Source organism: Stomoxys calcitrans, chromosome 4 (genome assembly GCF_963082655.1).
Source record: "Stomoxys calcitrans chromosome 4, idStoCalc2.1, whole genome shotgun sequence".
In the NCBI taxonomy this organism is placed as follows: Eukaryota; Metazoa; Arthropoda; class Insecta; order Diptera; family Muscidae; genus Stomoxys; species Stomoxys calcitrans.
This window is the reverse complement of record NC_081555.1, coordinates 30,082,556-30,095,502: the sequence shown is the minus strand read 5'-3', so window position 1 is coordinate 30,095,502 and position 12,947 is coordinate 30,082,556. Positions and strand designations below refer to the sequence as shown.

The window sequence follows — 12,947 nt, the reverse complement described above, 5'->3', positions numbered from 1 at the left end:
GAATTTGTGCGCTCTCTTATAGTAACTAAAAAACAAAAAATTTTTTTCCAAACTTCGGATGGGGTACCCACCCCATCCGAAGTTCGGATGGGGTACCCACCGCACATCCGGTTTGCTCATTTACGTTTACATGTCACATATTTCATAAACAAATCTGTCGAATATCATTGGAAGTTGGCATTAAACCATCAGCATCAGTACCACCACCATCATGGTTGCAGTGGTTGACAGTGACATTTGTATGAAATGTTATTCATTTGTATGCTCACAACCGCACATCCGGAAACACACATACAGTGAAAACACACCGATATGTAGGTAAACATGCTATTACAACATCCATCTCATTAGTCAGTCAGGACATTAAGGCTGCTGTTGCCACTGCTGATGCGATGACGTACCTATCAAACGCTGGCCCACCCCTAAAATCTACAAAATCTATATATAGAGCAATCACGACAACATGAGACTCAAATTAAGTAGAAAACGTATCTGATATCCAATTGTCTGCCCAAGTGTTTGTTGGACCATCCCAACCCTCAAAACGCTCCCTAATCGGACATATTTACCTAACATGACAATATGGGACTCAAATGAAAGGAATTTGCTAGTAGAATACGAATCTGATATCCAAATTTGGGGCCAAGTTTTTGGAGGTCCATCCCTTCGCCAAAACACCCCCAAGCAGGACTTATTTACTGACCATGGCAATATGGGGTTGAAATAAAAGGTATTTGAACGTAGAATACGAATCTGATATCCAAATGTGGGACCAAGTGTATGGCAATATAGGGTTCAAATAAATGATATTTGGGATGCTGATTTATTATCAGGCCCAAGTGTTTGGAGGATTACCCTACTCCCCAAAACACCCCTAAATAGGACATATTTACCGACCAGGTTTTAGTTTGTAGAGCGCACAACAAGCCGATTACTGGCTTAGGTGTATATCCATAGTTGCATGGGGCGGATTAATATCTGCACCCTCTTTTCAACTTAATCTACCAACTGGGTCATTGTGGGACTCAAATGAAAGGTATTGGGGGGTAGAGCACAAAATTGGTACCCGCATTCGGGACCAATTTTCTGGGGGTCTACCCCTTCCATAAAACACCTCACAAACAGCAATTATTTACTGACCATCGCTATATGGGGCTTAAATAAAGGTATTTGAGAGTAGAACACGAATATGATATTCAAATTTGGGACCATGAATTTGGGGCACGGCCTCTTCTACAAAATACCCCCTAAAGAGTACAAATTACTGACCATGGCAATACGTGGTCAAATGAAAGGTATTTGAGATTAGAAAACGAATTTGATAACCAATTTAGGGGCCAAACGTTTGGGGGACGCCTTATCCCATAAACTCCCCTGAAACCAATGGCAATATTGGGTTTAAATAAATGGTTTTTGAGAGTAGAGCACGATGCTAAACATTTTTTTCAGAGCTTAGTGTCTGGGGGACCACGCCGCAACACCACAAAATCGGACATATCGGAAAGGTATTTAGAAGCAGAGAACGAAATTCATACCCACTTTCGTGGGGGAGAAGTTTTTACATGGTTTAGTACCTCAGTAGTTTAAAATGTTTATAAGTTACATCATTTTGCACTTGAACTAAAACCAAAACTAGTTGTACGTAGATTTCAATACGATCTATATATAGTATCAATATCTACTACAGAAAGTCCGTAAAAGGTAGATGGTGCGGCATTATATAGAATGGAAGAAGCACAACTTACATACACTGATAGAAAAATGACGGTACTTTGCCAATACCGCCTTCTATACTACGTATACGTAGGTTAATTAATGGCAATTGATTAAAATTGCAAACAATTTCTTTAGGCTATTGTTAGTTTTATTGTTAATGAAGTTTATGTGCATGGTAATTAGAAATCTAGATTCAAAAATGTATCAATTGAGAAATGTAAGCTGCTTAAAATATAGCCGACCTTGTCAGAATAAATCCGGATATATTGTGAATTTTTGATAAACAATATCTCAAGTGGTGGTATGGGCAGCTGTGATATAGACCATGGACGAACCAACAAGACTCCCTATCGTCACCAAAAAAAGCAATCAAGTAAGTTCGGTCGGGCCAAATCTAACATACCCTCCACCACGGATCGCATTTAACACCTATTTAGAATCAGTTCTTCATGTATATAGGAGACAGATCTTCAGATACAGATGGACCGTACTTGTCATAACTACTAGAAGTTATAAAAAATACCACATTAAAAATGTCAGCCAAATAATCGCGCCCCTAGAGCATCAAGGAATCAAAGGTTATAAACCAATTTGGCCTATACTTGGCACGGCTGTTGGAACCCATAGAAAACTTTACGTGAAAATTTTCAGCCAAATCCGTTAAGAATTGCGCCCTCTAGAGGCTCAAGAAGTCATGATCCGAGATCGGTTTGTATGACAGCTATATCGGGTTATGAACCGATTTGGACCATTGTTGGCAAAGTTATTGAAAGTCAAAACAAAACACTTCATGCTAAGTTTCAGCCAAATCGGATGAGAATTATATGATAGCTATATCAAAACATGGACCAATATGGCCCATTTACAATCCCAACCGATCTACACTTATATTAGGACTACCAACTAATATTTGTGCGAAATTTCAAGCGCCTAGTTTTACTTCTTCAAAAGTTAGTGTGCTTTCGATATACAGACAGCCAGACGGAAGGACATGGCTAAACTGACTCAGAAAGTCAAGAGGATTAAGAATACACTTCGACGGCAGCGGCTAGTGAAGCATCTAAGGAGGAATCGTCCACACCGCAAGTGTTCTGAGGAAGAGTGATTCCACTGTTTTATCACTTGGCCAAGGATGCGTACGTAAGCTCATCACGACAAGGTCTGATGAATCTTGTAGGAATGAACTCCTGGCGGCATCAACAGTGGTGGAAGTTCTGACTCCTGACTATGGTCCGGTTTTTGCAGATAAATCTCCACCATTGTAAGGCCGCTTTGGCGGCACTAAAGGTACACCTGATGGCAAGGGGATTTGACGTGGTTCTTATCCAGGAACCATGGGTGTGCGGAGGAATAGTTCATGGACTAAGAATTCCGGGAATTAAACTACTCAAGGGTACGGGGAATCGGAGACACAGAGCCTGTATTCATGCAAAGAGTGGTTTAAATTTTTTTCTTCTTCCGTCGCTAAGCTCAGAAGATTCAGTAGTAGCCAGTCTTAAAATAAATAAGTCTCATTACTGGTTGGTTTCCCTATATATGACACACTACTCAGAGATGCCGCTTTCAAGCCTTAAGTTGCTGGTTGAAGCCGATTCTGCAGGGAAAAAGAGCCTCATTGTAGGAAGTGATGCTAATGCACATCATCAGATATGGGGATGTTCGGATGTCAACGAAAGGGGGGAGCTGCTATCGAATATATTATAAGTTGCAATCTGGCGATTTGTAAAAGAGGGGATAAACCGACTTTATTGCCAATAACAGGCAGAAGGTAGTAGATATCACCTTTGTATCAGAAGATATAAGTGCAAGAAAATGCGACTGGGAAGTGTTGAATGACAATAGCTTCTCTGATCATCGTCATATTAGTTTCAGCCTTGGAAAGGCGGATTGAGATACAATCCGGCACAAATTCTGCAAGTCTATCCCTTCTAGACAAGAAAAGGAAGTGGAAACTGCGCAGGATATAGACATAATGGTAAAGCGGATGAAGAAGGCCCTGAATGACTCGCTTGTGTCAGTATGTCCTAGTGCCAAGCAAAGGGGCAAACAGCGACCGCCATGGTACAGTCCTTCCTTAGACCAACCGGCTCTAGGGGTTGGTGTAAGGAAGGACTGCAAAAAACTCTTTAACAGGGACAACGATTGGAACATCTACAAGGCTGAGCTAAGAAAATAAAAGAACGAGCTGAGAAAGGCACAGAAAAAATTCTGGGCGGAATTCTGCAGCTCCGTGGAGGCTTTATCTGGGACCTCTAGGATAAGGAAGATCCTATCCTCGAGACCTATTACGGTGGGATATATTCAGAAATCAAAGAACGCATGGACAATGTCTAGTGCGGAAACATTAGAACTACTCGTTGACACACACTTCCCGGGAAACTCTACAACGAACAACATGGCGCCAGAAGAGTTTGTCACTGGCATGCATTCGTCGGAGATTATTGGAAAAATTGTGTGTGAGCCGCAAATCCTTTGGGCGATAATAAGTTTCGACTGAATTTGTTTCGGTTGAATTACAAGCTGGGTCTGGTAGACTGGCTTGGGGAGATGTACTCTGCTTGTATCACCATGTCATATATACCTGTGGGATAGAGGGACACAAAGGTCATTTCATTCCAAAAGAAGGAAAACCTTACCACACCTAGGCGAAAGATTTTCGTCCTTTTAGTCTGTCATCCTTTATGCTGAAGACTCTTGAGAGGTCTCTACCTAAGTACCGGTGTCTGTAAGCCGGGCAATGACATAGGAAATGCTCCAACGTCTCATCATCTTCCCCACATGCCCTTCACATGCCCTTCACATGCCCTTCACATACCATCACTTGCCGCATCGATTTTACATAAGTGAGCTCGTAGTCCTATTTGTCCTGTTATGACACCAAAAGCTATACTGACCTCCTTCTTACTTCCTTTAAGTAATAACCTCTTCGTCTCACGATCCCGATCACCCTATAGGATTTTCGCCGTCCTAACGACTGTCATAATGGGACACATGCTCTGGTATATACTGCAGTTGTCAGACCTATAATGCTATATGGTGTTGTGGTCTGTTGGACGGTGCTTCAAAAGTCCACCTACTGGTCAATAGTCAACCTGATCCAAAGGATGGCTTTTTTGTGCATCACAGCCGCACTGAGGACGATTCCATCTGAGTCACCGAATTTAATGTTGCATCTAATGCCTCTGGACATTGTGGCTAGACAAATTACTGCGACCACTGCTCTTTGGTCATGTGGAGGCTGCGGACACTGTGTTATCCTTGATACAATGTCCGATGTTACAGGCAGTGTGGATTACACCCTGCCTGAGCCGATCTCTCAACCAGATGGCTTAACGGTTCAAAACTCACCTGTTCTGGATCCCGGGCCACAGAGATATCCCAGGGAATTGTAAAGCGGATGAGCTTGTGAGACTAGGAAGTACCTTACACATTATAGGGAAACTGGAATCAGTGGGTATGCCTCTAGCGACATGTAAGCTTAGTTTTCAGGATCAGATCCGAAGGGCAACGAATGATAGATGGTCATAGAGAGGGGGCTGTGATCATTCCAAAACTATGTGGCCTAATCTAGACTTGAAGAGGTCTACCATTTTGCTGTGACTGGCAAGAACAGACGTCTCAGTAATTGTGTCCGTCATGACATATCACTGTCTTATTGGAAAACATGCTGACAGACAGAAGGTTGCCAGCAACGACTTCTGCAGAAGCTGTGAAGACATCGAAGAAGAAGAGACTGTAGAACACCTTCTGTGTGTGTATCCTGCACTGTGTGTGTGTCCCGCACTGGCAGTCAGAAGTAGTTCCACTTTAGGTTCTCATTGCTTTGAGAACCTTTCTGATTTAGCGGAGGTTGTACGTTCGAAGGTTGTTGAGCTTTTTAAAGCGATCTGGATGGTTCAACGGTAGGAACTAGAAGGCATCTTCCTTCTTCCGTTCCTGTGGTATCATAATGGACGAAAATATAGTACCTTGAAATATTGAATGTACCAGTATTATGAAACAAATTTTATAAAAGTTCTATTGAGATTTTGTTAGTGTTTAAAAAAATAATCGTGAAAATCATGTGTTTTTAACTGTTAAAAACGAACATAATACCAGCCATTAGGAAGAAACTTGAAGTTGTTGTTATTAGTTGAGGATGTTTTAGAACATTTTTATATTTGCAACCCTTTGGTTCCACTTTAGACGAGTTAATGCTATTTTTCCTGATTCGGTAGAATAACAGTTGAATTTAGTAAAATCGGTATTGAGTGTACCATACGCGCTTTACCATGGGTCATTCTTAATTAGGGGATTAGTTTATATGATTGCCATATAATTGCCTTAATCAAAATGAACTGTATTCATCATCTCGGCTCCACAAGAAATAAAATCGCCAGATCGCTCTATATATGGGCAATACTAAAAATACCGTCTAAGGGATACAATGATTTAAGGCTGGTCCTCTTATTAAATAATTTTTTGGAGCGATACAATCCTTGATGGTAAATGAACGAAACAAAAAAATAGCTTGGCAACCATGAAAACTGTTGACAAGGAAACAAAGGTGGTTGTTATATTTGTTTGAAGTTTAAACGAAGTTTTATCGAGGAAAAATTTGCGAGATATTAAGAAGATGGTGCGAAGTAAGTATCATTTTAAAGACTCAGGGTTATGTTATTACTTTCAATGTTGTTTAATGTTTTATCTATGTGCAAACGTCGGTTCTTCTAGTTACCGAAGAATTGGTGCGTAAAAAATCGGAACATAATGAATTGCTGATCAGTACTCTGGAGGAATTGTCCCTACACCAGGAAGACATTGAACGCATTGAACATCTACACAATTGGTGTAGGGATTTGAAAATTTTACTTTTGCAATCGAATCTTATATCGAAAATTGAAAATCTATATAAACTCAAACGTCTGGAATATCTAAATTTGGCTCTCAACAATATCGAGCGTATTGAGAATTTGCAGCAGCTGGAGTCTTTGAATAAATTGGATTTAACTTTAAATTTTATTGGGGAACTGACATCAATAGAGAGCCTTAAGGATAATTACAACTTGAGAATTCTTATCTTAACTGGAAACCCCTGCTGTGATTATGCCCATTATCGTGAATATGTCATAGCCACTTTGCCACAATTGGACAGTTTAGATTGTCAGGAGGTTACATTGACACACAAGTTGCAGACAAAGCCCCATCTTCGAGAATATCGAGCAGCAGTGGTTCAGAAACAAGCTCTCTATGCCATACAAAGAGATGAGCAGAAGATACGCTTTCAACAACAAAAGCAGGAGCTGGAAGCCAAAATGTCCACAATTGAAGATGAATGTGAGCGTATTAAAGTATTTTGGGATTCGAAAAGTGAAAACTGTCCGGAAATTCGCAATGAAATGGCAAAATATCAAAAAATGTGTCGTCAAAAGGTTGATGACTCGGAAGAAAAAAAGCCTCCCAAAAAAGAACCCAATTTGTTTGCTCCTTGCGGTCGTCCATACAATATAAATAAACCTCAATTGCCGTTTGCATTGAAAGATGAAGTCCATGCATACATATTGGAACTGGAGGTGTATAAGTATGTATAGAATTATTTGTCTTTATTTTCCATGGAGCAGTTTCAATTTTGGGGGCCTTGTCTGAACTTACAGATATCTTGACACTTCTCATATTAAAGTCGATGTAGAGGTTAACTATATTCGTGCTGTGGTCAAAGGAAAAATATTTCAAATAGCCTTGAATGATGAAGTAAGACCCTCAGATGCTATAGTGCAACGTTCTCAAATCACAGGACAATTGGTTATTACAGCGCCGAAGTTAAATGAAAATGAAATTTTGTTGTCCATAAAATCTGAAGGTAATTTCTAAATTTTTATAACCGTTTTGTAACAATTCAAAATATTGGCTTAAAGTCTTATAAAGTAGGCATGTAGTGGTCCATATAAGGCCATCATTGTATTGAAATTAAGTGATTAAGACACAGGAGCTTCTTCATCCTTTTTTTAAAACATGACTTAGCTAACGCATGTTGGCATAGTTACGTGTAACTATGCTATCGTCGCCATGCAGCTCCTGGTCTACATGTCGTCTATATTCTCCATTAACGCAAACTGAATCATATATTTCACGACTCGTCTGTCTCGTCTGCTTTCACAAGTACCCATGCTTCTGAACCATATAACAACACGGGTAGTATCAGTGTCTTAATCCAAAGTAGTCAGTTTAGAAAGTTTGCCAGTATTATTCTTCGCTTTATTTCAAAAATAGGGTCTTTAGTTTCGGTTACGGCGGTGCCGAGTTAGATAAAGTTTCTGACAATCTCAAAGCTGTGGTTCCCAATTTTCTCCATTTTCTTTATCTGATTGGTAGTACAGGGCGTTTTGGCAGTTGATACCATCCATTTCGTTTTATTTTCACTTATTGCCAGACCCATTTTCACTGACACTCTTTCGATTCTTTCAAAGGCTGCAGTTACTACTTCCGGTGACCGACCTATGGTGTCGATGTCGTCGGCATTGGCGAGCAGCATTTGTTCTCTTGTGATTAGTGTGCCATATCTATTCACATCTGCATCTCGTATAATCTTCTCCAGCAGGATATTAGAGATCAACCGATAGGCTGTCTCCTTGCCTGAAACCTCGTTAGGTATTAAATGGTTCCGATAGATTCTTTCCTGTTCTTACTGAGGAACGCGTATCAGCAGGTGTCATCCTGCAGAGTCTTGAAATATGAAATACCTTTGAACGTAAAGGAGTATCGAAAGCGGCGTTGTAGTCAACAAACCGATGGCAGGTGTTGATTTTCCTTCTCGGGTCTTTTCCAGGATTTGGCGCAGTGTGAATATCTGGTCTAAGATGGATTTACAAGGTCTAAAGCTGCATTGATAGGGCCCAATTATCTCATTGTCTGTGGGTTTTAATCTTGACACAGTGCGCTCGGGAGTATCTTGTATGCGATGGGGAGGAGACCTTTTTCTCTATAGTTGGCACATTCCGTCTTGTCTCCATTCCTGTATACGGGACATAGTATGGTCAGGTTCCAATCATCGGCCATGCGTTCTTCTCGCCAGATTGCGCAGACAAGCTGATGCATACACCTTATCAGCGTGTCGCCTCCGGTCTTAAATAGTTCAGCGGGTAACCTGTCGACTCCTGCTGCCGTTTGTTTTTTAGTCGGGTCACTGCTACTTGGACTTTATTCTGGCTAGGAGGTAAACATTCTATACCGTCAACAGGGATTGCTTCTGCGGTATTCTCTTGCCTGTCAACGTCGGACACAACCAGTTGGGTAAAATGTTCTTTCCATATCCTCAGCACACTATCTGTAGTGCGCTGTCTCTGCTTCCTGCCAGTTCCGAGAGAATCGGTCAACAAATTACCATTTTATCGCATTATTGCTGCAAATCGGGAGCTATATCCAAATCTGAACCGATTTTTTCCAATTTCAATAGGATTCGCCTCTAAACTGAAAAACATGCTTGTATCAAATTTTAAGACGATCGGATGAAAATTGCGACCTGTACTTTGTACACAAATTAACATGGACAGACGGACAGCAAGACGGGCAGACAGACGGACATAGCTAAATCGAATCAGAAAGCGATTCTGAGTCGATCGGTATGCTTATCAATGGGTATATCTTCCCTCCTTTTGGGTGTTACAAACAAATGCACTAAGTTATAATACCACAGTAGTGGTGTAGGGTATAAAAAATGTGGAATGTAAACATCCACTTCGACACACATTTCCATTGTTTACAGGTCAACAAATGAGTCATGAAACTTCCTAAAATGTACCTGTGCCCACTTTATTTTTTTATACCCACCACCGAAAGATGGGGGTATATTCATTTTGTCATTCCGTTTGCAACACATCGAAATATCCGTCTGTCTGCTGAAATCACGCTACAGTCTTTAAAAATAGAGATTTTGAGCACTTTGCACAGATTCTTTTTTTGTCCATAAGCAGTTTAAGTTCGAAGATGAGCTATATTGGACTATATCTTGATATAGCCCCCATATAGACCGATCCGCCGATTTAGGGTCTTAGGCCCATAAAATCCACATTTATTATCCGATTTTGGTGAAATTTGGGACAGTGAGTTGCGTTATGCCCCTTGACATCTTTCTGCAATTTGGCACAGATCGGTTCAGATTTGGATATAGCTGCCATATAGACCGATCTCTCGATTTAAGGTTTTGGGGCAATAAAAGGCGCATTTATTGTCCAATTTCGCCAAAATTTGGGACAGTGAGTGGTGTTATGCTCTTCGACATTTTTCTGCAACTTGTCCCAAATCGGTTAAGCCATTGATTGTTGAAGGTCATAAGAGAAGCCGTTGTACAAATTTCTTCCAAATCGGATGAGAATTGCGCCCTCTAGAGGCTCAAGAAGTCAAGATCCCAGATCAGGATACCAGATCGGGATCCCAGATCGGGATAATACGTGCAAAATTTCAGTCAAATCGGAAGAGAATTGCGCCCTCTAAAGGCTCAAGTCAAGACCCAAGATCGGTTTATATGGCAGCAATATTAAAACATGAACCGATTTGAACCATACTTTCCGCAGTTGTTGGAAGTGATACCAAAACACCATGTTCAAAATTTCAATCAAATCGGATGAGAATTGCGCCCTCTAGAGGCTCAACAAGTCAAGACCCAAGATCGGTTTATATGGCAGCTATATCAAAACATGAACCGATTTGGCCCATTTACAATCCCAACGGACCTACACCGATAAAAAGTATTTGTGCAAAATTTCAAGCGACTAGCTTTACTCCTTCGAAAGTTAGCGAGCTTTCGACAGACGGACGGACAGATGGTCGGAAAGGGCTAGATCGACTTAAAATGACATGACGATCAAGAATATATAAACTTTATGGAGTCCCAGACGCATATTTCGAGGTGTTACAAACAGAATGACGAAATTAGTATACCCCCATCCTATGGTGGAGGGTATAAAAAGTCATTCAAAGAACTTGATTCGGCCCGGCCGAACTTAGCACGCTTTTACTTGTTTATTTTAATTAAAATAATGAAAACTTTTAATACTATAATTTTTAATACTATACTTTTAATGCTATTTAATACTATGTTTATTTTAATTTAAATAATGAAAACTTTTAATACTATAAATTATTTGTTCTTCAAATAACAGGCAATGATATGAAAAATACATCTATAATGGGGAGCAAACAAAGGTAGGGTCAAATCTTGAAAATAATGTTTTGATTAAAGTAATCTATTAATATATTGTTGATTTCTTTATATTTTTAGTCATACGATTCTTACCGGAACTGTAGATATAAAGAGCATATGTAATAATGAAGACGATCTGCCAGACTTAATATGAAGAACTCGAGGTTAACTTTTTTAAATATAAAAAAATTTATAAAAAAAGAATTAAATAAAGATGCTTGCCGATGGAATGATGTATTTTCTAAATTTCACCTACAAATGACAACAAAACTTTCAATATATAGCCTCTAAATCTTTTGTAATGTCTTTATATTACATTTTGGCATCACTGTCACCAAACTACCGAGGCGTAAGTTATTATTGGTCTAATTACGCTCCTGTAGAGCCAGTCTATCATTCAGGTCGCATTTCGAGTATATGGTGTGTCTACATAGTGAGTCCTCTCAGCACGCTCCTGGATGTGATACTTCCAGTTCAGTTTTCTATTCAAGATCACTGCCAAGATTGATCGTGTTAGATAACAAAATCATAATTTTAAGGAAACGTAGCGCGGGAGTTCGACTATGTGCTATAAGTGGCGCTTGGTTTGCAATTAGGGCAATCATTCGGCTACCATAACCTTGTAAATGCTATTTAGACCTGTCTGATACTGTCTGAAAAGAAGTTGCAATTAATAAAGTTACAAAATCTTTAGGTTTATGGATAGAATGTTATATTTTATTTTCTTTTTCCGGGATGTTATTTTATTTGTTTTTTTCTTATGGTTTGAAATTTTTATTACATTTGTTATTTTTTGTTCTTGTTGTTTTTTTTTTCATTTTTTTAATTTGTGTACACAATCTTATTTTCTCTCTCGCAGGATAGAATTGTTTGTTGTTGTTTCTGTTGGTTGGTTGTTGTAATTCTATTTTGTATTGGGTGTCGTGGATTCCATCTTTACATGTGTTTCCTTGTGTGTCAGTATATAAGAAGTATGTATGTGTGTATATGTGTTTGTATGTATGGACACACATTATGTGTATAAATGTGTATTTATTGCTTAAATCTATGTTATAGTGGAGTTTTACAATAATTTTGTTTTTTTTGCGGGTTTTGTTGTATTCATTTTTGTTTTGGTTTTAATTCTTATTAAATTTAATAATGTATCAGTTCTATTGAATTGTTGCTGTGTTATGGATTTTTCTCTTATTGCATTTATATATACTATTCTGTTTTTTTTTGTATACTAAAAAATATGTTGATTTTGGAATCAAATAATTAATCAAGGCTAAGGGCCATTTTCCCATAATGCAGTTCAACTTTTACCTTGACGATATATCGTTTAAGCCATAATTACATAATGATTTAAAATGCGAAAAAAAGTTTATAATAAATCAGTTCGTTTGTTATTGATTCAAATTTGATCAATTTTATAAAAAAAAATACTAAAATGACCAATTTTTCTAACTTAAATTTAAATTTCAAATTTTGCTTATTAAAATGTTAGTTAATTTAAGTTGTTATAATAAGCTTAAGCTGTAAACGCCTTTCATGCCTAAGAAAGAGCATGCGCATAGTTTAACAAAATCCAATTGTGTTTACTGACATTATAACTTGTACCTGGTCATTGAGAAAGTGGCCCCTATGAAATAACTATCAGCTTAAACCGTTAAAAACAAAACTTACTGTACATTTGAAATAGGTTTATTCCTTCATAGAACTGTCAAATAAACCTTGTTTAAGGCTTCTTTAATTTTTGTGAATAATGGCTGGTACTATGTTCGTTTTTCACCATTGAAAACAAGTTTTTAGTGATGACTTTTTTGAAAAACTACACAAATAACAATTTTATCAAAATTTTACCATAAATAATGAGGGAATGTCATACTGAATGAAATCAGCAAGTTGTCTTGCTTTAACATCTTTTATCTAAAAAAAGTAATCGGCGAAAACTATCGCGAAAAGCGAATATAGTACCAGCCTTAAGGATCTAATTGAATTCCTTAAAAATCCACTAGGTATGAATAACTAAGCATTGTTGAATTGAATGTAAACAAATATCATAAGAAGCCAT

At 38.6% G+C, this 12,947-nt stretch overlaps 1 protein-coding gene across 1 annotated transcript; it reads left to right on the top strand.

The window, feature by feature from the left end:
- The first annotated feature begins 6,251 nt into the window (after positions 1-6,251).
- LOC106093141 (protein tilB) lies at positions 6,252-11,124 on the top strand. The gene is made up of 5 exons (XM_013260144.2): positions 6,252-6,341; positions 6,430-7,276; positions 7,350-7,555; positions 10,854-10,896; positions 10,973-11,124. The coding sequence occupies exons 1-5, from the start codon at positions 6,332-6,334 to the stop codon at positions 11,046-11,048; spliced, it is 1,182 nt and encodes a 393-aa protein (XP_013115598.2). The 5' UTR covers positions 6,252-6,331; the 3' UTR covers positions 11,049-11,124.
- Positions 11,125-12,947: the final 1,823 nt, after the last annotated feature.

Excerpts from the sequence above, each read along its gene's own strand:
- LOC106093141 (XM_013260144.2), top strand. Across the intron at positions 7,556-10,853 it reads GTTGTCCATAAAATCTGAAG|GCAATGATATGAAAAATACA; the intron begins GTAATTTCTAAA and ends TTCAAATAACAG. Across the intron at positions 10,897-10,972 it reads ATAATGGGGAGCAAACAAAG|TCATACGATTCTTACCGGAA; the intron begins GTAGGGTCAAAT and ends TTATATTTTTAG.